The sequence below is a fragment of the Bombus flavifrons genome, chromosome 12 (assembly GCF_040668555.2).
Source record: "Bombus flavifrons isolate JBK064 chromosome 12, iyBomFlav1_principal, whole genome shotgun sequence".
NCBI lineage: Eukaryota > Metazoa > Arthropoda > Insecta > Hymenoptera > Apidae > Bombus > Bombus flavifrons.
This window is the reverse complement of record NC_138453.1, coordinates 4,897,243-4,923,468: the sequence shown is the minus strand read 5'-3', so window position 1 is coordinate 4,923,468 and position 26,226 is coordinate 4,897,243. Positions and strand designations below refer to the sequence as shown.

Below are 26,226 nucleotides of genomic sequence, written 5' to 3'. Positions count from 1 at the left end.
GGCAGGCGTTGGCAAAAACAGATCATTCGTCAGATTAATATATTACGCGAATGAAATTCGTTACGCGAGTTCGAATCTCCAGAATCATATGTTGCTATGCGATAACGTGAAATTTTCATGTACCAAGAATCATTTTCATGGATCTTTATGTGCAGGAGTTTATGTATATTTTAATCCTTAACACACCTAGGTGAAGTCACGTAATGGGCCTCATTGATTGGAGATAAATCTCACGATTCTTATGTTTATGACAAAAATAAGATACACAAATTGATATAAAAATAAACAGAAACAAATAGTTTTGTATCCTTCGAAGAAAATGTTCGCATTATTTACAAGTGACAAAGTGACTGTTTGCCACGAAAACACGTATCTGAATATTAACCAAGGAATAAATTAAACTGGATTAAACCAAATAGTTTTACGAATATTTCTGTCAGAGTGACATTAAAGAATATTTGTATTCTACCACGAAGAAGCGTCTTTTGTAAAATCCATCTTTCCAACTTGTAACGCGACAGATTAATAATTAAATAATGAAATTCGGTAAATTATTCGTACTGAGATGTAGAAACAAACAAATGACGAACAGGTCGATTTATTCGTTGTAAATTCGTCGTAAAGACATGCCAAATCCGAGTTGGCACTTGGAACGCAGCACGCAAACAGATCGCGAGGTATTCGAGACGGTGCGGCGCGAGAAGATTTATAACGTGGCGCAAGTGCAAGAACCGCCGCGACTTTCTGTTATTAATTTTATATGTTGCGCAATGCGAACTTCGACTACGGAGGCGTCGCGTTCGCGTGACGATATTAAATAGCTTGACTTTTAGCCGAGATAATTAACTCGAGACCAACGTGGAATGTTGGGGCCTTCGTTTTATGAAGATACGAGTGAAACGGTCGACGATACACAGTGAAAAGAAAATGGAGAGAAAAAAGGTTTCGTGGCACCCCTTTTGCGCAATTACAGCGATTCTTCCTCCTGATTGTTTCTTTTCGTTTCCTCTTCTTTTTTCTTTCTTTTTTCTTTTTTTCCTTCCTTCACTCCCTTCCATGCCACGTCGTAATGACGGTCGCATAACTCTCGTGAAACGACTTCTGGCCAGGTCCACAGAGACAATCAGATAACTGCGAACACCCGCGTGATCTTATGTAACCGTGCACGCGTTACAACGTGCGTGTGACTCGCCACGAATTGTGATTGTGTGGGTATTACACGCTTTTGATTCCGCTGCCGAGGTTTTGAGTTTCTCTTTGACAGCTTTGAAGATCGCGATAGAGAGACGATGAACGCAGAATATAGAAAACATAAAAGAATTTGATGTAGAGTATATGGATTCTCTCTTTTTATTTCTTTAATATTCTATTATTATTCTATTCTTGTATTTATTTATTGTTATTCTTCTCTTTATTCTATTCTATTATTATTTTATTTCTCATGTATTTTATTCTTTTTACACGTGCATATTCTAAAAGTTCAGACGAATGCAGAATATATAAAATATTTGGAGAATTCCTCTGAATTTCACAGGATCCTACAAGTAATTTATACCAACGTAGACGATTCGTATATGTGAGAAATAAAAAATTAATTCTTAGGATACTTCCTCTCCCGAAATTTCGGCAAACTATAGAATATAAAAGATTCTCAATAAATACGTAATAATTTCGAATGTCTACAATCTTTCAACTAAAACCAAAATACAAAACAAACAATAAAACCTTTGTTTTAACATCGAAAAGGTACAAAAATTTTTGCCAATTTTAACGGAATAAAATTTCAAATAAACGATTATCACGGCTTAAGGCCCATTGAATTTTGCAGTGACAAAATGTCATCGGATTAAGAGATTATCACGACGTGACAATCGAGAACGCGGGGGTAATTGCCGCTTGCTCGTGACACAATGATCACGAGCGATAATGGCATGCTTAGGCCTTGCTAGACACTGGACGACAACGTGTGTCGCGATCGACTTGCGTCACGCACGCACGTTGAATAATTAATGATATCCACCGCATTGAAAGAAATAAATGTCGGCCCTCGCGGAATCAGGTAAACATACGGTGTGGAATTAATTTTGGCGTGTCGCGGCACCGAGAACCTGCTTAATCGATCGTGGAACACGCCCCTTCAAATGTAATTATTCGAGCAATGTAAACCTTCGGCGATAGGGAAAGCGCAACTCTCGCACGGAGCACGATATTATCTCATCGAATAACTACAGGTATGAAGATAATTCAACGTGGATAAATCGCTAAGTTACCACGACCGATATCTTCCTTTCTTCGGTGTTTAATTACCAAAGTATCGATGTTTGGTTTAATCAAGTGACACTTGCAAGAGAATTCTAAGAGTGCACGCGGTGCAAGGTGTTTAGATAATACACAGTAAGAGAAGATTAATTAAAAGCAGTTACATCATCGAGTTGCAGCGTGAATACCAATGTAATCTTAGTTAACAGATAATTACTTTCAATCAGTTTCGTATTAAACGCTACACATAATCAGGAATTCTTGCGAGAACGTAACGCTTATCACCCAAGATTATAGCCTCTATCTGTCAGAAACTCGCAATAATTGCTACTTGAAAATGTTAAAATATCGCTTTGCCTAACGAAATTAAGAGCAAAGATATCAAACTGAAAGCGACCAATTCTTCAAACCTACCTAACACGTCAAGAAACTTACGAAACGAATCGATAATCGAACGGGAGAGCACGTTGTGCAAGAAACGTGCGCGTGGAGAAGTGTCCACGCTGGACAACGAGCCTCCATTCGAATAAAACTTGGAGTGATCGAAGAAAAAGAGAAAAAAGAAAGAATTTCTGCTCCACTTATAGACAGAACTGTATCTGGCAGCTGCTGCGAGCATCGATCGCTCGATCCTCTCCCGAATCGTTTAACATTATAATGACGAGAGGCCCCCGAGAACACTCGTAACAGGTAGGAACATACCACGAGACCTGTTGCGAGAGAACGGACCCCCCGCAGCTTGCGTTCGCCGACGTCAGATGTTATCTTCATCTATCCGGGACCTAGAGAAGCGGGCCGCTAGATCGACTTTTCTTCTCCTCCTGTTCGTGCTCAGGCGAAAATATCGCGATCCGACTGCGCCGCCTTTATCGCCACGATCTTTGGAGGCATCTTGACCACGGCGAAAAAGGGAACCCGCATGTGCATCGTTGTAACCATCGTTTTTTGGAGAAATTAATGGCCCCTCTGCTAGTGAACATTCTGTTTTTTTGCTTCTCTTACACGGACACTCGGAATTCTTGTACCTTACGCAATTTTGCGGTACCTTTAAGACACTTTTTCCCCTCTTCCCTTCGTTTTCGGTTTACTTTGGATTTCTAGACGGGGGACAGGCTATTTGATGAATTAAGACGATGGTCTTCCGTCCGTTTGTTGTATATCGAACCGCCAGTAGAGCGCGCAGAACATTCAGATCTGAGCGCTAACAGTGGATGTATCATTTAATTTCGATGGTCCTGTGGGAATTTTATTGTGGAAGTTCTATGGGAAGAGTTTAAGGATTACAGCGAATTTAAAGAAATTTTGCTTAGTGCGAAGAAATAGGAAGATCTTATAATTTGTCCAACTATCTTTTAATTATGTTGATGGTTGATGATGGAATCGAATCGATGACTGAAGGAATCAAGATAATCGTCGGAGGATGTTGATATAGTTGGATACGAATTACGGGGAAAATATTTTTCTTTAAATTTCAAAAAAAGATGTTATTTCTAAATGAAAGTATCGTTTTTTATAGCGTTGGTTTCATGATTGATTATTTATTAGTTTTATTGGACAATTCATAAAAATGTCATAGTGGCGCGACCTACTGAAAACTGCATCAACTAACGTCATGAAACTTTGTATCGCGTCCTGTAATATCGACGACCTCGACAAAATCGGAATGTTCCCCACGCCCTCTATGATTTACATCGACGGCAAACATAAGAATTGCATTCAAGCAACATCTTTCAATAGGCAACAGGTATAACTTTATAATACCTGCTGATCCTAACACAGAATTAAATGTAGAATTTAATATGTATAATACAAAGTTACCGAAAGTGAGAAACATTTAACATAAAAGGTAATAATTAAAGCAGAATATAACGAAGAAAATTAATTTAACACGTTGGTCGCCTAGTGTAATTCGGCTATGTCCTCCGCGTGGCCCAAATCCGACCGTCGGTATGCTTTCCAGCCAAAATATTCCGAGGAATCTCTTGGCAGATATCCCAGATCTTTCATTTAGTCGAGATGCATACTTCTTGCGAGACGCATATCAATGATTGTTTCATCCTCAAAATGTTCAGTAGGCAGCGTGAAAATATATTTGAAAGTGAGGAAAGTAGTATACAATAATGGAAAAACTGGTATCGACAAAAGTGACCAGACGGTCTTATATGCCACTAAGATACAGAAAAGCATCAAGTGGTATCGGAAAGTAGCACTACATTTACTCTTAGAAACAACTATAGTAAATGCTCATATTGTATACCAAACATCCTCAAACAAAAAAATACAGATAAAGAAAATTTCGGGAAATTCTCGTTTCCGAATGGTCCGTTGTGTCCTCAGAAAATACTGTGCTCGACAACCATCGACAAAAAACGAAGAAGGTGTCCCGCCATTTGGAGATTCGTAAGAATCAGCAGGGTAAGCCTATGAGAAGGACGTGCACCCTCTGTTACGGGAAGAAGAGGCAAATGTCGCACGCCAAGAAGAGAGAAAAAACGTAAAAAAAACTAAAACCATCCATATGCTCTGGATGACCCAGAATGTGGGGAGTCATTAGTAGTTGCTATCTTCTGTGGCAGTTTGCCGGGCCTCTTCTGCTATAGTCTCTTCTTTCTTCGGGCGCAATGCCCCCTGAAATTTAAATCTAAGCTCCAATCTTTCTAATCGCAAACAAAAATAAAGCTTATAAAGGTAAAATAAAAATATAAGCCGCGGAAGCTGATTCAAGTGCACATGAACTGACCAACGATCACAGTAGTGATCGTTGATCATTCGCATGTGCGTGACTCGAGCGATAAACGTTTGTTTCGGGCTTACTTGCGACTACGACCGCGAAATTCGAAAAATCGATAGGCAAAACCAGAGACGAGAGCATGCTCTACTCGTACTAGTTTCGCTGTCGATTTTTCAGGTTAGATTTCCAGAAACAGGTTGGTCACTCAAAAACGCGCGTACCTGACCAGAGACTGTGCCAACCTGCCCGGCCCTACCTACTTATAATTAGCAGACACACCAGAAAGTATACTCTACCTATGCTACCTAGCCCTATATTTAAGAAATGGCAAAACAAGCACACCAACACACTCGCTCCATGATTCTCACACGAACGCTCAGGCGCAAAGGACCTATACTAGAGAGGACTTCCCGGGACGCCTACGACACCTGAGCTTAACATATAACATGCACATTCTAATTTACGTACCATTTTCCTGAAATCGACTGACGAAGGCTAGTGACCAATGCGCGAAACGTGATAAAGCACGTGTAAAGAAATTATATTGTTACAATAAATGTAAGTAAACTTGAAATTATAATTGTAATTGACAGCAATATTAACAAAGTGATTACACTCAATCGTGTGCATGATATTATCAAAAATTGTGATTGTATTGATACATAAAATAAATTGATATATGTCTCAACATATTTAATATTTGAAGTTGTAGCGAATGAAAAAAACGACGCAAAATTTTTGCATTAATTATGATCGTGCCCAATGTCATTCTCCCACTCAAGTAGCAACTGGGCACGTGAATAAGATCCTAACAATGGGCATGGAAAAGGTTAAATCCGAAAATCCTGATCTAAAAGGAAGATTAGTTTGCCTAATTTCTATTTAACGGACTAATGTCTTTTTTACTGTATATTTTATTACTTCGTTTGAAACTATAATAATTCTAGTTTATTGATTTAATAAATTACTGAAATTTTAATATTACGAAAAAAGTAGCATGGATTGTGTTACGTCGGGCGACACTCTACCTAGACCAGGCCACACACCGCGGGCAAGATGGGAACCTATTGTCCGCTCATCCTTACTGCGTACCCTCAATAGTCTTAAGGACTTATCATAAATCTCAGAAATTTGCTAGCTAAGGTCCTTCAGACTGAACAAACATCTCTTTACTGAATCGTTTCTAAAGCTTATTGTTACTACGGGAAAGTTAGTTTTCTCACGTATGATGCTTCCCACTAGCAACTCTCTCTCGGGGGCGGTTAACACCCTTCCTCACCAACTAACCTAGAAAATTAACCAATTGACAGCGAAGTCTTTCCCTCACTCTCCCAATGAAACCTTGTCACTTCACCTCACTCATTCTTCATCGTTAGAATAGTCAACGTGTCATTACTGGGTTTCTATCCTTAAATCAATCACTTACTTAACTTGTACATACGTATCTGTATAATTATCTTCTTTACAAAGTTGTTGGAATAAACATTAATTTATACCTGTTAATTCAGTGTAACCTCAATTGAACCACGATGGTTACGATGTCGGATTGTAATGTCGTTTACAATAAGGTTAGAAGTGTTCGACTCGAAGAGTTATGAGCAAGACCACGAAGTTAATCGTAGTAACAGTAACTTGCAAGTAGTGGGCTACAGTATCGCGAGAGATATAAGTAAGATCTGAACCGAGAGATGGGTTCAGCGATTTAGCGACTTAGCGATTAGTAAAGAGATTTGACAACTTGGCGATTAGTAGAGAGATGTTGACTGATTAAAGGATGGAAAGTCAGTGAAGTTCGGTGACGATGCCGTGCGGAGGAAAGCTAGTGAGAGATGTGTCTAGCGCACGGGACCATTGACAATGACAATTTTGGTTAGGAAAATGAAAGCAACGGTCATTGTCTCTAATTGGACAAGAAGAAGGTTGGTAGGCAAGGAAGGGTCCTAACCGCCCTCGAGAGAAAGTTGCTAGTGGGAGATACCGAACGTAGTAATAACCAAACTTCCCGTATCTTCCCGTAGGAGACAATACATTTAAGGAACACTTGTAATAAAAGATATTTGTTTAATCTGAAGGACCTTAACTATGAAAATGCTAAGATTTATGGTGGGTCCATAAGACTACTGAGGGTACGCAGTAAAGGTGTGTGGACATCTGGTTGCCATCTTGCCTGCGGCGTGGGCCTGGTTAATATAAAAAAATACCCGCAATCACTATGCTCGCAAAAAAAATTCTGTATAATACAACCATTCACCTATGCCGATTCGGACCTTTCATCCTACGGCATGATTAAGTGACCGGAAGAACAGAAATGCATGCGACTCACCATTTGAAGCAGAGAAACGGAGAACGTTACCATTGATACTGTACCATCCCAGCCAATACCATCAAGAAGACTAACATCAGACAGGAACCGTTGAAAATCCAATGATAGAAATAGAGATTGTGCAAAATCTGTTACAGAACAAAACATAATGAGTGATTGCTAATTATTTGGAAAGTTGGAGATAATGAAAAATAGAAGTTTATTAAATTCGTAACATTAGTAATAATAAAGACTGAAATTCTAATAGACTTCAATAAGTATAAAAACTAAAACTCTGAAATGAAATTTTAAAATCTAGGAATTAAGAATCTAATGATTTCTTTAAATACGTTTTTCATTTGTTTTATAATTCGATATTAAGACATTAACACTTTATTTATTTTAATAGGAGAGTAACCTTAAAAGATTCTAATCATCCAAAATTTCAATCAAACAAAAAGTGTTCAAAGAAAAATATACAGAATAAACATAATTGAAGTACGATATGTAAAGATACTTACATTCTTGGCTTTTGAGCCACTGTTAGAACATTCCCAAAGAAGACGAAGAAGCTGAAGCAGTGATATATCTATAATAAAACATAAACATAATAACCAATAGCAATAATAAAGACCGAAATTCTAATAAACTCTAGTAAGTATGTAAATTGAAACTCTAATATAAAAGTTTGAAAACAAAACATCAGTGATTTTTTATGTACACCAGAAAGTCCTACTGTAATTGAATTTTAACACTTTCAAACTTTATTTCAATTAAAAAAAAGACATTTATAGCTTTCTAAATTATCAATCATTTTTATTTCATAATTAACAATAATTCAAACAAAATACAAAAAACTGAACAAATTGAAATACAATATATAAAAGTACTTACATTCCTGAGATCCTGGAGAGGCTTTATCCTCTTGAGAGATGCACTGGCTTTTTCGACCGTTCGCGAGGAGACGCGATTGCCAAGAAGCCCGCCAACAAGAGTCGTAAATTCCCGTTACGATTTCATAATCGATGCCACGAATTGGTCGATCTCCTATTTCAGTTAGAATAATAGAAATGGTTGAACTGATTATAGCACTGAAGTAACAGGTTATAATATACACATTATTCTAACAACTTTGTAGGAACAAATTAAATTGATGACTGGTCAATGGATGGAAACCAGTCAAGAGATGTGACTGATCCAAGGATGAAAAACCAGTGAAGTTTGGTGACGATGCTGTCGCAGAGGAAAGCTATTGATGGGCGTGTCTAGCGCACGGTACCATCGGATTCGTTAATGGCAATTTTGACTAGGAAGGTGAGGGCAATGGTCATTGTCTCTAATTGGACAAGACAATAAATCTAAAGAATACTTCAACTAAAAAGATACCTGTTTGGTCTGAAGGAAATTAACTATGAAAATGCTAAGATTTGTAGTGAGCCATGGAGATTCTTCAGGGTCTGCAATAAGGATGTGTAAACATCTGGCAGCCATCTTGCCCAAGGAATGGAGTCCGGTTTGTGTAGTCACCTGAGGTAACAGACTAAAATACCCAAACCCAATGTTCAAAAAATATATTTATATACATGGTGGTTGGTAACTGGTGGTACAAGCGGAAACTGAAGGAAATTAACTATGAAAATGCTAAGATTTGTAGTGAGTCATGGAGATTCTTCAGGGTCCGCAATAAGGATGTGTAAACATCTGGCAGCCATCTTGCCCAAGGAATGGAGTCCGGTTCGTGTAGTCACCTGAGGTAACAGACTAAAATACCCAAAACCCAATGTTCAAAAAATATATTTATATACAGGGTGGTTGGTAACTGGTGGTACAAGCGGAAAGGGGGTGATTCTACGCGAAAAAAGAAGTCGAAAATATAGAATAAAAATTTTTCGTTTGAGGCTTTGTTTTCGAGAAAATCGACTTTGAATTTTCGCTCGGTACGCATGCGGTACGTTATAATGGATCTCACTGCAGATCGTTGTCTCGATGGAAAAATTAAAAAAAAAAAAAAAATTAAAAAAAAATTTTTATTCTATATTTTCGACTTCTTTTTTCGCGTGGAATCAACCCCTTTCCGCTTGTACCATCAGTTACCAACCACCCTGTATATAAAAAGAAAAATAAAAGACTACGTTATCGTGACCGCTTAAATTATGGTCAACGGACAAGAACTCTAATATCGCGTACAAACTTGTTTGATAAAATTTTATTACTTTCGCGTGTAATTATTTGATTGAATTTGATCAAAACTATCGTGATTTGAAAATATTGAAAAAGACACTGAAGCGTAGTAAACACTGACTCACAAACTAACTGACAAACCTCGCATTGCGCGGTCACAAATATTCTCTAGAAATATAGTTCTGTAATAGCGGACGGAGGGAAGGGGGGGGGGGTGTAAAAGGAGGGAAATATCGTTTCGATATTTTTCGAACGTTTATTTAGAAGATACAGCTAGTTTTTTTACACTTAAAAGATTATTATTAAGAAATTGGAATAAGTATGAAAAATATTGGTTGAAAATTATAAAATATTTCTCGATATTGAACAAATGCTTATGAATACCGTGAATGCAATGCAATCATTTGCAAGAATTATATTGTGAATGTTCGTTATTAGAATACGAAATATACATTCCACTATCACACTATAGTCGCGTGTTATAAATATTCGAAAATATTTGCAAGAATTCAAAAATTCACAACTAAATATCCTTGGAGAGTACTATATAAACGCGCGCGAAAAGTTCCTCTGAAGTATTTGGATTTAACTGCGCGCCACCTATATGAGAAACGTACAAGTTACAAAATTGCAAGTATGTGACGTTAACTGTAGCAAATTCACATAATATAGCAAAAAAAATTGAATTTGATAAGTGAATGTTACGATACCTATCGAAATTAGTTCAAGCTATTGTTATTAAGATTTCTATGTTTCAAACTCTGTCTACACGAAGCTGTCGTTAAATTATCAAGAATTATTATCTATATCGCGGATTACCTTGAAACGACAATTCGTTAAAAATTCGTTTGAAATAAGAGAATGATTTCATATATATTCAAATATTTCATAAATATAAATTGTATATCAAATATTACCCATATTCAAATAAGAAGAAAATAGAATTGTTCATACACAGCTGTCTTAGTTAAAATATTATCGTTAAAATGAAACATTACCAAATTTCCATGAAGATTCATCGGATTGATGACTAATTGTCGTTGCGTCCATATATTAATATTCCTGTTACTTCTATATTATCCTTGCTATCGATCAATAACTGCACAAAAAGTAACTTGAAGTTAAAACAAATGTATAAAATAATTAAATAAAAATACAATCAAACTTAAATTTTATTACAAAAGTTTACGATAGGAGCTACCGGTAACAGTATCATTTGGTAAATAGACTGTAGAAAAATTGAAATAAGAAATTTCAGGAAACCACTTAATTTCACATTACCTTAATGTTAGACGAATCGTTAAATAAACGCGTATTAATTACACGGTATTAATAACGAGATATAAATGATAGCAAAAAGATAATGAAGAAATGACACCACCGAAAACGCGTCACCAATAGGTTAGAATACGTTACACACCTGACTCAACACGAACCGTGTTACCGGCACGAAATAAGACAACTGAATGACTCCTCGCACCTTAGTCTCGCTGCGCAACTTCCAAAGCGGTGGGGGGTCACGCAAGCCGGTACGGAAAGTTAAGCGATCTATAAAAAAAAACGTAAACATTACCTACGCAATAAACAAAACATTCGTTATCCACGCAACGCTTGTTTCCAAATTTCAAACAAAACATATGTACATCGCGCAATATTTATATCTTACACAATGATAACATCGATTTTTATAAACATCGTACAATAATTCGTAGCCCTACTGACAGTATTGAGTATCAAAAACACATTTGCCTAACTTGGAACGAGAAAAAGAAAATAAAGCTACTGACATTGTATATACAATTTCGTATCTTCCAAAAGGGACATACGAGTCGTACTAAACTGTTCATCCTATTTTCGCGACACTAAAGTTTTAAAAACATCGTAAAGTTGTAAACTCTAACATGGCTGCAATAAGCTTTCCTTAAAAATGGGTAAACAAGGGGAACCTCGATCGATCAAACCATGAAAGAAAAATGGCGGCAGGCCCGAAACGAACGAAATCGCGATCTCTCAAAGAACTAACGAACCTACACGACGCACCCCCGTGCACGAGATAACTCCAAGTTTCAGCGGAAAACCCAAGGATTGACCGTCACCCGATTCCTATTTCACCGTTCGAATTGCAGCTACTTAGCTCCTATTACTTGCCATTATTATATTATAATTATATTACTAATAATTATACCAGTTATAAGATTAATTGCTTTGCTGTATAGAGTGGGCTGCCGCCTATGTGTCGTTCGATTTGAGGATCACTGTGCGCTTCGTTGCATAGGCTGAGCCTCTTTCACTTCTGTAAGGAAGGTTGCCTACGTGCAGGAATATTTTGGACGATTTTTAATTGTCAATAACTATAAAACAAAGCCGAAAAGGCAATTCTTTATTCTTGATTTTCGTCTTATTTCGGCTTCACGAATCACCCCTTAAATTTTCTGACATAGCCGAACACCTTGTATATTATTCAATGTTTATTTAACGATTCATTAAACATTAAGATAACGAAATTAAGTAATTCTTCGAAATTTTTTCTGTCATTTTTTCTTTAAACGTATATTTTATTGCTAGTATTACCGACAGCAATTACGTTCTTGTATAGAACGTATAATTAGAAGATTTGTTAGGATATTAGCTAAATTTTCATTCTTGAAATATCTTATCTAAGTGAGAGGGTGGGGGGAGAGAGGATCGAAATAACACGAAAGAAATAAATATTAAAATAGAGAATCGAATCGATTTCGCTGATCGAATCTCAGGGATTTTACAAATCGTTTTAGGGCGCTCAGGAATATATGGGTGAGAAAATAGAAATTGTAAAATCGTTTTCTATATAATTTAATTCAAGAAGGCATAATAAATATTTTCTCAAGGAATAACAGCATCTGTACAGAATAGTACTTTCATCGTTTGCAACAAATATAAAATTACAACTATACAATTCGAGAATAAATAACATCGTGATAATTTTATTATAGTAAACAATTTCTCTCGTGTAAAGCTATTTAGGAAGGATTGCACTTTCCAAACCCGAGGCACTTGCTTCGTGTATACGGACTGAAAAGTTTGCAGTTTCTATTTTGTTCTTCTACTATGCTCTATGATGTAGAACAAAAGCCCTGCAACTTCCGTCAAAACGAGCCATCCGTTATAATAATTATATAATCATCTAATCTATGCCCGATATAAAAAAAGAGAAAAAAATAAAAGAGAAATTTATCACCACTAAGTACTATGATAAGCGTGTTCGACGTGATGTAACGATATAACATGCAACGTGATTGATTCTTTTTTCCTTTTTCCGTCAACGTTTTGACACAGGCGAAAACTGGATATACGAACGAATAATCAAAAATTTCGTGCGTAGTATAAGAATCTTATGACTCGGTGAAATGGACGATACGAAGCAACTAAAAATTGGAATTAGAGTAAAAGATTAAAAATACTTTGTGTGTTGATTTCTTCAGTCATTTCTGGTAACAGAACTCAACTTGATAATATAGCGATGGTTTATAACATTTATATACTATCGCATGATGCCTGAATTTTAGTCGAATTTAAGCGTTAGGAACATATTCTTTGGATATGTAAGGAAGCAAAAATGCTGTTAAAAGTGGTCGATATCAAAACTAAAAAATATAGTATAATCCTTCGACTAACCTAAGGTAATCGAAGAACGAACATGATGACGAACTTTCTAATAAATACAAAAATAAATATAATATTTCGTTAATAAAGAAATATCCTACACACCGTGGTGTAACAACGTGTAACAAAGGATAATATCATTTTTGGTCGCACTTTATTAAAATTCAAGCAACCTGTATACGTCTGTGCACGTTAGGATGATTAATAAGATATTTTTAAGAAGATTCGATTAAAATTTTTCTTGAAAATTGCGAGGAAGTCTTAGAGAATTCTTATGACATCTCAATGTCAATTGTTTTACGTTTTTGTTAAAACTTCCGTCTTTCATTTGTCAACCATACGCGTAATCGATCGTATCAATATAATATTAACATATATTTCTAACAACTTGTTTCTACAAGACGCTTAATGTTATTGCACCTAAGTAACAGGAAATTTCACCCGTCTCGAGCTACGTTATCTTATAACGCTAATCGCGTTAAACACTAAAATAAATTGCTTCGACAAGATGAAGCACGCGGTCAGAGGAATTCAATATATGTATATATGAAATATATTTTACAAAACATGAAGTCTCGATCAAAGTATCTTGGCTTAAATCAATAAATAGTTTTACTAATTGTAATACCATGTATAATAATAGTAACTATTCCACTTGCCTTCCTAGCGAGGATCGAGTGCTATTCATAGTATCGAGTAATTATACTGCAGTCACTTTTCTCGACTCAAATCGACGAATATATTGCATAAAAGATAGGTCAAAAAATATATATATACTTGGAACGCAAAGGGACATACCGGTCCCTTTTCCTCGTTTTCTTCTTTTAATTTCATATTATTCTTTTCACGAACTTCTGTCTTCTCGAACGTGTTCGCATAAAGAAGAAAAAATACGTTTTTCTTTTTATATAAATGTCATGGTTGCATGCGTGAACGCTTAATGTTCCATCGTGTAAAATATTGCTCTGTTTTTCTTCGGTTTTGTCCTCCAAAAATGCGCCAACTTTGCAACGAAGTATCTAAACGTCAACACGATTGCTTGGAAAGATATGCAGTCTGTTTCGAAGGAAATCGTACAAAGTCCTACATACCTCAAATATCGAGAATGTTTGGACAGGGAAATGCTGCTTACGAAACACTTTACGTAAATACGATACTGTATCCGTTTATCTGTCGTTCTCCTTTCGATTATCATTAAATACAACGTATCTAACCGAAGCAGCCTTTCGCTTTTTTCGTTTATTTCTTACTCGGCGCGAAAACAATGGAAATTTCTACTTCCAATAATAAAATACTTCGCTCGATGTTATATTCGATTATTAAAATATCTTTACTGTGCAAGCAAATAGAGATATTCTAGGAGCTTACTTTCAATTTTTTACGAATATATGTGCAAATACAGGTAACCATGTTTCGCTCTTTTCAGAAATCCTCGGCATTGTCGCGTTAACTGTTCGGTAACTTAATTTTTCTATTACATCAGTCTCAAAAGTAGATTGAGCGAAAATAGTTGTCCACCAAAGGATCATACCGGTATTTTCGCTCGCTCCAACTGATCGTTTCTCGTCTTCGTAACTGGAACCCACGGTAGATTTCATACACCATAACTAAATCAGCAGAATTTTAATCTCCAGTGAATCAAACGAGCTATACAATTGCGCATCTCTCCGACTCTAAAATACGGTTCGAATAAACCACACATTCACCACCGTGAAAACCATACTATTCGTTCGGAAGCACACGCCTATTTTGATTCAAACAACAATGGCCACGAACCGATTTACACGCTCGTTTTCCTATACGATATTTTCGCATATTTTCCGAGTACGCCCTCGGCGCGCCTATAGAAGTGCATCATCGATTTCTGTCGTGAAATCGCGTGCTTCCTTTCCTGTCAAAGAATCGACACGTGCTCCGATTTCCTATTCTCTGACAGCATAGCTACATTCTCGTCCGCTTGAACATTGCCGCCGTTTTTATGATCTAGACTGTTTGACATTCCTGGCTGAATGTTGACGTACCTGTGCGCCGGTTCGTCCTTTCGTTTGAAATTTTGTAAAATCATCGGCGGACCCGACGAAGACTCGTCGGAATTCGATAACAGAGGCCTGCTACTCTCTACATCGGAGAGTCCAGTGCCTAATAACGTGTCTTGATTTTGTTTGTCGTCGTGACTATTGATGTCCAACAAAGGAGGACTAGATATAGCCACAGGACTGGATGTCGACGTGGATGATCGAGTCGTAAAGTTTTCAGGTGGCCAGGATAACGAAAACTTTCTGATGTTCTCGTTTAACTGTATCTCTAATTGTCCAGTGTGTTCGATTTGCACGCTGGCCAAAGGAACGTCTAAACACGGTGATAGAATTCGGGGATTCGTTGCTAGAAAGTCGACGATCTCTGGAGCTGTTGGCCTCTTTGTGTGGTCCGTTCTCCAGCAAGAGTACATCAAATTTTCTCTGTGAAATAGAAAAATAGTGCGAATGTTTAATTATTAAAATTCGATAGAGGCTGAGTATGATGCGACTAAAGGACGAATAGATTGATCTTACAATTGTAATTTGACTCCTTTCGGAACTCTCAACGAATTCCCATTCTTGACGTGAGTGAGTACCTCGTTGTTGCTCATCCCTTGGAAGGGGAAGCTACCAAACGTGATGATTTCGTAAAGGAGGACGCCATAGGACCAAACGTCCGAAGATGGAGTGAAGATTCCAAGGCCCAGGGACTCAGGTGCCATCCATCTTACTGGCAGCATGCCTAAAACGAGAATCGTTCGTTTGTTAATCAGCATTCGCGAAATCGAAGCCAGTGAATTTTTCTGGTAGATTATAATAAAATCGATATCGTTATACCTCTTCGATTAAATTTGTAATAGTCGTTCTCGTACATAGGTCTCGTCATTCCGAAGTCGCCAAGTTTGACGATGCGTTGAGCATTTACCAGGCAATTACGAGAGGCAATGTCTCTAAAAAAGTAAAATTAACCCGTGACATCAAAGCAAGGATAATTATCGTGTTGATAATTACACTCTCCGGCAGCCACGATAAATCGAAGTGTTTGCACACGATACACGATCATTATATTTTATTTTCAGTAAGTATGCGTGCCTTGTGAATATAAAATCATTAGTTGTTAGTAGCGCAAATTTGAAAAAGATATGCGTTTATATAAATGAATATTAAAAAAGATAGAATCATATATGAAAGAGGTAATTCTGAAACTTAAAATGATACATCAAAAATGTTTATCAAAAAGAGAGATTTAGAAAATTGATACAACAAAGTCGACCGTTTCATATATTACCCAGTTATTAAGACTGTTTACAATTTTTAGTAGATGATATTTTGCTTATTTTAATCGTTTATCTTAGAAAGTCAAAGTTTTCAACGTACCTGTGAACATACTTCAATTGAGCCAAATAACTGAGAGCCCTACCCACGTCCAGTGCCATCGCAGTTAGTTTTTTATTCGAAATCTCATCCGAGTCTTCGTAATTCTGATCGTTCACGAGGTGTCTTCTGGCGAGAAGATACGTCTTTAGATCGCCATAAAGCATGAACTCCATAACGGTTAAAACCGGCTCACTCTTAATGCATACGCCCAACAGTTTGATTATGTTCTTATGCTCGAATCTTTTCATTACTTCTACTTCGCTGAGGAAGTCTAACTTCTCTTCGGTAGAGCTTCCGAGTTTTAGAGTTTTCACAGCAACGGCCAGCCAACCTTTTTCTGGGAATAACGCCTCACCACCATAAACCGTTCCAAATGCACCCTCGCCCAATTTTCGATTGATAACCACCCTGTCCCGAGGTATTTCCCATTTATCTAAGTCGGACGTGTCCGCGTGAGCAAAGTCTAGACCTAGAGACTGGATGTATTTTTCGTGTAGACGCACTTTCTTTTCGTACCTGTTAAGAAGAAGATTAGGATAAATGGATGCATAAAAATTCACAGTCTAGATTACGTATATTATAATATATTGTAATATGTGAAATTTGTTGATTGCTCACCTTCTCTTGATGACAATGAAACCAATGATCACCAGTATCCCCAGTAAACCAAATCCAAGGAAATTGACGATCACAAACGCGACTTCACACGATACGTTCACGAAATCTGCAAAGCCCGCGATGACGCATCGTTGAGGTGGTTCCGAGCCATCATCTGGCATACTATTTGATAACCAAACCAAAGCTGAGACGTTTAAGTCCAATGTACCACCCACGACTTCGTGCTTTGTCTCCGATACGTTAGGATAGAAGTTACCGACCAGATTAGTTCTGTTATTGACGAACTGAACGATATTGATGACAGAGTATCTCGAAGGGCCACCGAAGAATTTGATTCTTCCAGACACCTAAACGGTAATTTAATAGTAAACTAATGGTAATAAATTTTCTGATATAATATATGAAGAAAATAATACTTTCGTGATTGAAATATTGTCAGGACATTCTTGTATAGTTATTATTAGTGGAATTCTACGGAAGATATGGATTATCGGCATCTTATGCATAATAGTAACAGAATTAGTAATACAAGAACAGACATAATGCAAGGCAATTTTGCAAATTACGCGCCAGTTTATTTCCCTGTTTTGTGTAACAGAAAATACCGTAAAATTACGATTTGTCAATTCGCTAACATTATTACTTGGTAAATATTTTATTTTCTTTCATTTTCTCTTTAAATCTCTGCTCTCACCGTTGCAAAATTCTACTTTAGCGTCGCAACGAAAACCTAATAAAGTCGAAAATTAATTTCAGCTGATCCGATTTTAAATGAGACGCCGCATGAAAAAGTAATACTTCCTAAATGCGGGTACTGTTATATTTGAAAAATTAGCAATACGATCGATGTACTCTCAACTGTTACAATTATTTACAACTATTTGTTATAAATATTACAATTATTTGCTACGTACCCCATAGAAATCCGTTTCACCGATGATATCCGTCATCCGATTGATAGTCTGTTCGCTATGGAGGTCAAAAACGTAACTTTGATTTTCGCGGAGAAGCCGATCCATTGCGTAAGCGTACGTCCACATGGCATCGTATGCGAAACCAGCATAATTCGATGGTGGTTGTTGCTGGTTAAAACAAGACTTCTCGTAATTATCGCGCCATTGGCGCACCGTTATTCCTTCCTGCATAATTTCATTGTCAGGGGCAAAATATGCATGAGAGAGTCCAAGATAGCCGTTTATCGCTTTAAACATTTGTGCCGAGGTACAAGGCACTTGTTCTTCATTCTCCTTATTGAATCGGTCCGTATCGTACCATTCTGGTCGAAGCCAAAGAGGCAGAAACCACACGTAACCCTTCAATCCCAAAATATCAAGTTAAAATTATGGAATTGAGATTTTTTTGGTGATTCGATCGTTTTCATAGACACTCAGAGGGCGAGATATTGTAGCCTTTGAATATTTTATAAAATGAAACGAGTCGATTTCGATGGATTGTTTTCTATTTCGAAGGTGCCGTAGCTTGCAATAGTTTAGACTGTATATTTAGATTGAAAAATTTCTGGAAATTTGATATGATTTGATCGTTTTCCCAGATATTCAGAACGAGAATAGGAAAAAAACATGGAATTTGGAAATTGTATAAAATGACACGCGTCACGGCCACACAAGTAAAGTAAAAGATAAAGTTTGTGACTGATAGAAAAGAGCTTAAGGAGAGTGACGGAACAACAATTGTATTAGATATAACGCGTCAACTTATTGAAATTGTCGTTTTCTATAATCGTCTCTAACGGTAAAATCGTTGTCGTTTCACGATTTACGTTACGATATTTCATGATAGCACAAATTGTTCAATAGGTTAGGCTTGAAAGCTGTCTATTCGCTATGCATAGAGATTGACGAGGAACCAATTACAGACATGAAATACGTGTATGTGTTTAGAATGGCTATTTTTCGTGATTAATTATTATCATAAAGAAACTGTCGAATTTGTGTGTATGTGATTTTGATAAAATTCTTGCGTTAACTTTATGCTACTATTATCAAAACGCTGTTTCAATAAACAAAGTCAGATAGAAGGAACGAAAATACATATCTACAAAACTAACGATAAATGTACGACGAACTACAAACAGCATAAAGTGTATACGAAACTAATCGAATGTATGCCAAATATTTTAAAATTATGTCAAACAAGTTTTAGTTATGGCTTTTCATAAAATTACCTGGACAGCTGTCATCTCTAATCTGTACGCTTCGCACATTACTTGTCTGGCCACTTGATCATAAACATCGGCGATGATGATCTTTGCCTTCTTCTGCTTCAGATCTTGCAAATACTGCGAAATGATAACATTCTTAATAACTCTATCAAACTTAATTTGTTGTCTATCATATAAACAGTATACTAATTAATGATTTTTATCTTTAAAAAAACCGAAATCCTCTCCTTGAATATTTCCAGCGAATGATAAAAACTAGATTATAACTTTACTAACGTTCAGCCATTAAATTTTTGCTATTCTGTTCATCATTAATGTCATCGATGCTTATTAAAATTCGTTTTCGATAAGAAAACCAAGGACAAAAGACAAAAAAAATTATCGTCTCAATAAATTTACAAGTGTTGCTCAATGTCCTCTAAGGCTAACCTTCTATCTTAATCGTACGAATAGATAATTTTACTCATCATTATCATAATAGCATATGAATATGCATGCACAGTTATTTTCCATAAGTTCTATACGTCTAATCCTTCACCGTATACAATATCACTGCGGTTTATTCGTCAAAATGTGTACTTAATTGTGTAAATAATCAAATACTTTATTTTATAGGGATATAGCGACAACCTTCGTGACTGAAGGATTCCAAATTGAAAAAGAAAAGAATGGTTACCTTAGTCATCACAACTGCCTCTCGTTCCCTTGGAAACTTTGCATTCGCCACAAATGCAATTCCATTGTCCCTAAGTATATCTTGCATATAAGATATATACTCCGTATACTTCTGTCCATCCTCCGTCAACGAAGCTACTCTCTTCCAGCCCAGTTTCTTCAACAATTGCAAATAAACGTGCTTATACTGCTTGTTCTCGCCGATAGTCCGAAAGAAGTAAGGATATTTGGTACGATCGTTAAAGCTCGATCCTTCGGCGCTATAACTGATGATCGCTGTTCTGTAATGCTTCGAGACACCAACCAAAGGTTCGACCGTTTCCGAACAAGCGGGCCCCAAGACACCAATCAACTTATCATACTGATTGAGCACTATGTAATCGATGAACGATCTCATTACCATATCCGACTTACATTGACCATCGCTAGCTAACATTTTAAAATCATAATTTGTAAGGACCGTATTGTTCATATTGATCGCCTCCTTCGCCATTCTGGCTGCGATTAATATCGATTTCCCTGAATAGAAGGCTTCGTTCATAGGAAATATCCCACCAACGTATAGAATATTCTTGTCGGCGGTATTCGGCATCCATTCTTTGAGAGTATAGTTCAGATTGTCCTTCAACCAGCCACACGCGATTTGTTCTTCGTGGACGGTTTCAGAAAAATTATTATGTCGATAAATCAGATCTTCGTACATTTCCCGTGTGAATTTCGCGTGACTAATCGCTTCAAATGCCAATTTCGCGGCGTACTCGAGTTTGCTCCAGACTAGCTTGGTTAACCTGTTGGATTCGTATTTGCATTCGATTTCTAATTTCGTCGTGCCACAACGGCCGAATTCGACAGTGACAAAGTCTCTCTCGTTTGGTACCACGCTGCTTGGCGTCCAATGCAAAAAGACCAGAGACCTGAAAAATGAGAATACGCCTTCTTGAACGCGATCAAATACGAAACAAGACGTAAAATGGAGACGCATGTTTTTCGAGACGACCAAATAAAAGCAGGACGACGATGTCTACAACGGTTGGTCGATAATAAAAGAAACGTAAAATGTTTGCGCGTACAAAATGTTTTCGGCGTCTGATTCTATTTTGAGGCGACGTTTATTGCGCGACACGGTCATCGCGGAAATAATATTGACCTCGAGTAAACACGAATTTTCGATCAGCCGAGCGTTTCGTTCGACAACGATAACGAAACGGGCTCGATGTAATTTTCCTTGTGTAGGAAATTAAATATACACGAACACCGCATATCGTGAAAGAATTATGGAAATTCAAGGTGTCACAAGTTTTTTTTTGCCACAATCGTCTCGGCACGAGCAAAAGTAGAAAAAGAAATCTTGTACGAATGAAAACCGATAATCGGTTAGTTAAGAAAGTATGATTTTTCATTCAATAAAGCGTAAAAACATATTATACGCATTGTACAAACGAATATGTATGACTAGTCCGCTTTGAAAGTATTACACGTTTTTATATATACAATACATACATGTATATTCTTGTCTGATAAAGTTTTTAATTTACAGTAAAACCGCAAATAAAAAGCCGATATCTGACGATCTTGAGGCTAAAAAATTAATCTTTCTCGATTTGTTCATCGTTGTTAATGTTCGTTTAACGTTTATTTCGGACAAAAGATCAATTCGATATTATTTCGTATTTTTGTTGCAACTTTTCAATAAAACATTTACGAAATTGTATTTATACTATATCTTTTCCTCATCGTTAGTCGTAAAACGCAAAATCTTATGCAAAATACCTTTGTTGTGCTTCGGATACAGTGTTACGCAATGGTCTCAGGTCATCAACGTTATAATAGAAATTAAGTATACTTTTAGAAAATGTTTCTAGGTAGTATTATATGGTAATAAAGATTTGCATACCACCTCTCTACTATCTCTCACTTATTAACGTTAGAAACGTTACAATAAATAGATCACTGATTCAAGCTAACTCAAGTGTGATAAATCGTGTGTGAGATCACTTAAAATGTATCATATCAATTAGAAGGGGAAAGAAAGTTAGAAACGAAATCAAGCTTTTATAATATCAAAAATAGAATGGCCAATGATACAGAATTTATTACGTTATTCGGCATTAAAATAGAAATCATTAATAGTAGTAATTATTTGAAATTCATCTCGAGATAATAACTCATCTATATCTCTAAGGTAATGTCAAATTGAAAATAATATCAAGCACCTTCCAATCATTCATAAAAACAAAACGTTTCTGTTCGATAGTCCAAGACTTTTGCGCGACTCTGCATCTCCGTAAAAATAAAAATTCCGACTGAGACCAGCCGCAACGTTCATTCATTGAAAAATGTGCCAAATAAATACCTATCATGGGTTAAATTTCGTATAAGCAACAGCTCCTTGGTCAAAGTTTCAGTCACGTATTTCAAGTTCGGCCCCACCCAGGCCACTTTGACGTATAAATTCAACTGGTCGATGTGATCCTTGACAAAGTCAGTAATGTTGCCGTAACTGGTCAATAATAGAGCGCATGGTTTCCCCTGACACCACTCGGGAATGTACAATCCATCTTGACAAAACGATTGCTGGCAGTAGTCAGTCTTGGTAGCTGGATTTATAGTGAAATTTCGAATGTTGTCCAACGTGAACTCGTCCACATCGAAACGTGCGGCTGTTTCACGTTTAGTGAAGATTATCCAGCTGTCGCCAGGTCTCGATAACGCAACGGGAACGAACCAGCCGAAATGACCCGGCGGAGCAATGGATCCGCATTCCTTCACGTCGAGTGAATTTTGCAACGACATCGTGTCCAGATGTGTCGGAATCCAGACCTCCATGTTCACCATTGGAACTCTGTTCGAAGAAATTAATGATTTGTCAATGTCAAACTGTTTCTCTTTGAACCTCTCTTGGGATTGGAATTCGAATCTCTTGAAATTTCCTTGTAAAATTATAGTTGCTCATGAAAGCATTCGAACACTTATCTCAAATTTTAAACTTTCTCTATATTTATCAGATGACATATGTAGTGGTTCTTCGGTTTTCGATCGATACTTTTGATAATTGCTCTTTGTTCCGACGTTTCATGACCGTTTCAGTTCACTTCTTCAGGGAAGAAACAGTGTCAACGAAACTGAAGAAGCGATATGGAATCTCCTCAAGGAAGAAACTTTTAGCGAAGTTGAAAGACTATACTGCAATGTCCTCGAAAAGTCGAACCAAAGTGCACCTATCAAAGACACGATGGAAACCCGAAGAATCACAGATATGTCAACTTTTTGAAATCTTTTATGAACGTATTATATTCATATATACGTATTGTAGGAAATATTTTCCGCTTAACGAGCTTTAATTTATTATTTAATTTAATTGTAAATATTAATTTAAAATAACATAAAATTGTAATTTAATTGTAAATAAATCTTCGTTTTAAAGATAAGTATCTATAGTACAAGAGCAAACAGTATATCTTACTGTTCCGGATTATTGAGCGTTATATCGCCAGACAATCTATCGAAAGTGTCGTTCGGCATGAATTTGTCTTCCACTTCAAAGATAGACACTCCCGAATAGCCAAGCACCTCGGTCAAGAAAATTTTCATGATTATGGTGGCCAACCTGTGGGTGACTCTTTCAGACACTTCGAAGTTAAGATTCAATGGTTGTCCATCCATGTGAATCAATCTCTTTGGATTGACTTCTGTCAAAATAGTAATCCTCTAATTAATTTCTTATAATGGTTATAAGTCGGTCGTGAAGCGCGACCAAGGAGAAAAGGTTCGTAAGTGGTCTGACGAAACGTTTATGCTAAAATTTACCTTCGCGCGTTACCAAACAACGATTCGAGACGACGATCTTCATGATGGTCATGAAGACCAGCATGGTCAGTAGAGATCCAATCCTCAACATTGTGATTTTCTCCTCCTGTAACAAATGAATAATCCATTGTTATTTTAAACACTCATACCGAGCTTCGCAAAATTTTATTACTTATTTTACATTCTCTTTTGACGAATTTTTTATGTTTCTTCGATTATCTAGGAAAGTTTTCAATTCCACAAAATAATATTTGAAAGATAGGAATAATCAATTATCGGGAAAATTGATTTTATTCACTAAGAAACATCCGCTTCTTCGTAATCGTTTTATTTTTGTAGGATTTCGATGTTGTTCAAGACAGTCTTTTCGTAATAAATGTACGTATCACCAAAGATTCGGAGACTTCTGACGCCTAAAACTTTTACGAAACGTACCATCGGCACATACGTACGTATACACGCATATATTAAAAACAAATCACGTTAATACAAAAGTCTCTCTAGCTAAATTGCTCCTTATCGATGATTCTTGAGTAAGTGTAGTGGCGTTTCTCGCAGTCCGGTTACCAAAAAGAGTCATCGACTATGGACTTTCCGAACATTCACTCAATCATCGTACCGAAGTCCTTATCGAGCTCTCCGCCCAGCCATAAATACGCCGCAGAATTTTATGTATTTCTGTTTCTATGAACATAACTAAAAGAATGTAATTTGAATAAAAATTTGTTTCATTTATCGAGTGTTATAGTAGATACTCTACTCTGGATATTTTATGTACTTTTGCATATTATATGCAAGGTGTGCGTTTTTGCATCATAAATGCATGAAAATCCGCAATCTAGTCATAAATTATAGTAAGACTAAATATCAGTGAGCTATCTGCCGTCGCATCGTCTCGGAAATGCGACACCGCTAACATATTCCATCCAAATCACGTATATTTGATATCAAGAAATGTAATCGAAGTCAACCTGAAGCCATAAATGTACATTTCCATAATCAAAAAATACACATATACATGTATACATATAATAGAATTGTGTTGATTTTTCGGTTTTGCACATGGATATTTATTAATACATTACATATATATATGTCCAAATATAACAAAATAAATTAAATGTTCTAATCAAACTTAAGTAGGACAACGACAAAAGCATCTGCCATACCAAGGTAGATAAGAATTTGACAAAGTATGACGCGCATTCCGCGATTCAATGTACGTTCTCTAGTAGGATATAATAAGATTCAGACTGAGTCTCGTAGGTTACAGTCCAGTTAACAATGCAACGGCTTGAGTATAAATAGCAACGACGTACAGTGGCAGTGATCCTACGTCAACCGAGGAACACACTCCCGTTCATAAGTATTAAGACACCTGCTGACTTCATGTTGTGTCAATTCATCTAACGTATCACAGCAACATTTAATCTATCGGAATTCTGTATTCATGCAAAGTTACGACGTATCATATACATAGGAAAAATTTGCTAAAGGTGTTTGCAAGGCTTAATATAGCAAGTTATAGTAATTAAAATACATTGGCTTCTCTTCCACAATTTTTCAAATCCTATCGAGTAATAATACGAACGCTGAAATTGATGAAAATAGTGATCGAAAGACACGACACATATAAATAAGAAAAGATTCAATTTAATACTAAATTTACGAGCTCGTTGTTGTAATATCGTCTAACGTTCCGGATAAAATATTAATTCTTGGAGGTTTTGATCATTTTCCAATACTTCTTCGACTTACTTAAATAGTCGAATGTTCATAAATGTAGAATTGAATCATCGCGGTTAATTATAATATTGAATACGAATAGGAAATTTTAGTGAACTCTGCTTATAACAAACTTTATAGTTCACTTCACAGAAATTAACTATTGTGTGTATAATCTGGAATAGTAGAGATAAGCGTCCTTCGCTATTAGAAACCTTCGGACCTTCGGACTCTTTCGTGAGCACGTTTGTTTACAATGATGAGCTTAGCAGAAACGCGCGCGTCCCGTCGCCAAGACATCGACGAAGGTGACAAGAAGCAATGATCGCCACGTGCTATTCTTAGCCATCGCTCGGGCGCTTTGACTTTTCAACTCGTGGGCGAATGAACTGCGCCGTTTCTTCTTCTTCTGATCGTCACACGCCATTCTTGATTTCCACCTCGGTCACTTTTATTCTCGATTCGAACTTCTTCGAAGAACTAGGTCGACTGCATAGCTTTCCGTGGAAAACCATGTTCCGTGACTAACTTGTTGTTCAAGCGATACATATATATCGTTGAAACTGTTCGGTGAAATGTAGCTGTTCCTGGAACACAATGAGTTATAGCTCCGTTCAAGTATTGATCGTTGATCGTTGATTATTGATTGATTTGTGTATTGAGTAAGCGCAGGTTTGATTCGACGGAATTCGTCGTCGTCTTTAAGATA

The 26,226-nt window shown here is 36.7% G+C and overlaps 1 protein-coding gene and 1 long non-coding RNA gene across 2 annotated transcripts in view; both read right to left on the bottom strand.

Moving 5' to 3' along the window:
* Positions 1-8,192: 8,192 nt before the first annotated feature.
* On the bottom strand, positions 8,193-11,737 carry LOC138185527 (uncharacterized). The gene is made up of 4 exons (XR_011174642.1): positions 11,659-11,737; positions 10,663-11,021; positions 10,472-10,572; positions 8,193-8,819 (listed from the first exon to the last, which is right to left on the bottom strand). It is a non-coding gene; the product is annotated as an uncharacterized LOC138185527 (long non-coding RNA).
* Positions 11,738-12,289: 552 nt separating this feature from the next.
* LOC138185470 (uncharacterized) overlaps positions 12,290-26,226 on the bottom strand; it is a 31,028-nt gene continuing 17,091 nt past the window's right edge. The window contains exons 2-12 of the mRNA XM_069124448.1: positions 23,793-23,898; positions 23,449-23,674; positions 22,339-22,827; positions 19,987-20,899; positions 19,314-19,427; positions 18,043-18,441; positions 17,129-17,475; positions 16,511-17,026; positions 15,971-16,083; positions 15,668-15,875; positions 12,290-15,574 (exon numbers count right to left, since the gene is read on the bottom strand). Coding sequence (XP_068980549.1) covers positions 15,010-15,574; positions 15,668-15,875; positions 15,971-16,083; positions 16,511-17,026; positions 17,129-17,475; positions 18,043-18,441; positions 19,314-19,427; positions 19,987-20,899; positions 22,339-22,827; positions 23,449-23,674; positions 23,793-23,898 — 3,996 coding nt within the window. The 3' untranslated portion in view covers positions 12,290-15,009. The remainder of the gene's footprint in view (positions 15,575-15,667; positions 15,876-15,970; positions 16,084-16,510; positions 17,027-17,128; positions 17,476-18,042; positions 18,442-19,313; positions 19,428-19,986; positions 20,900-22,338; positions 22,828-23,448; positions 23,675-23,792; positions 23,899-26,226) is intronic.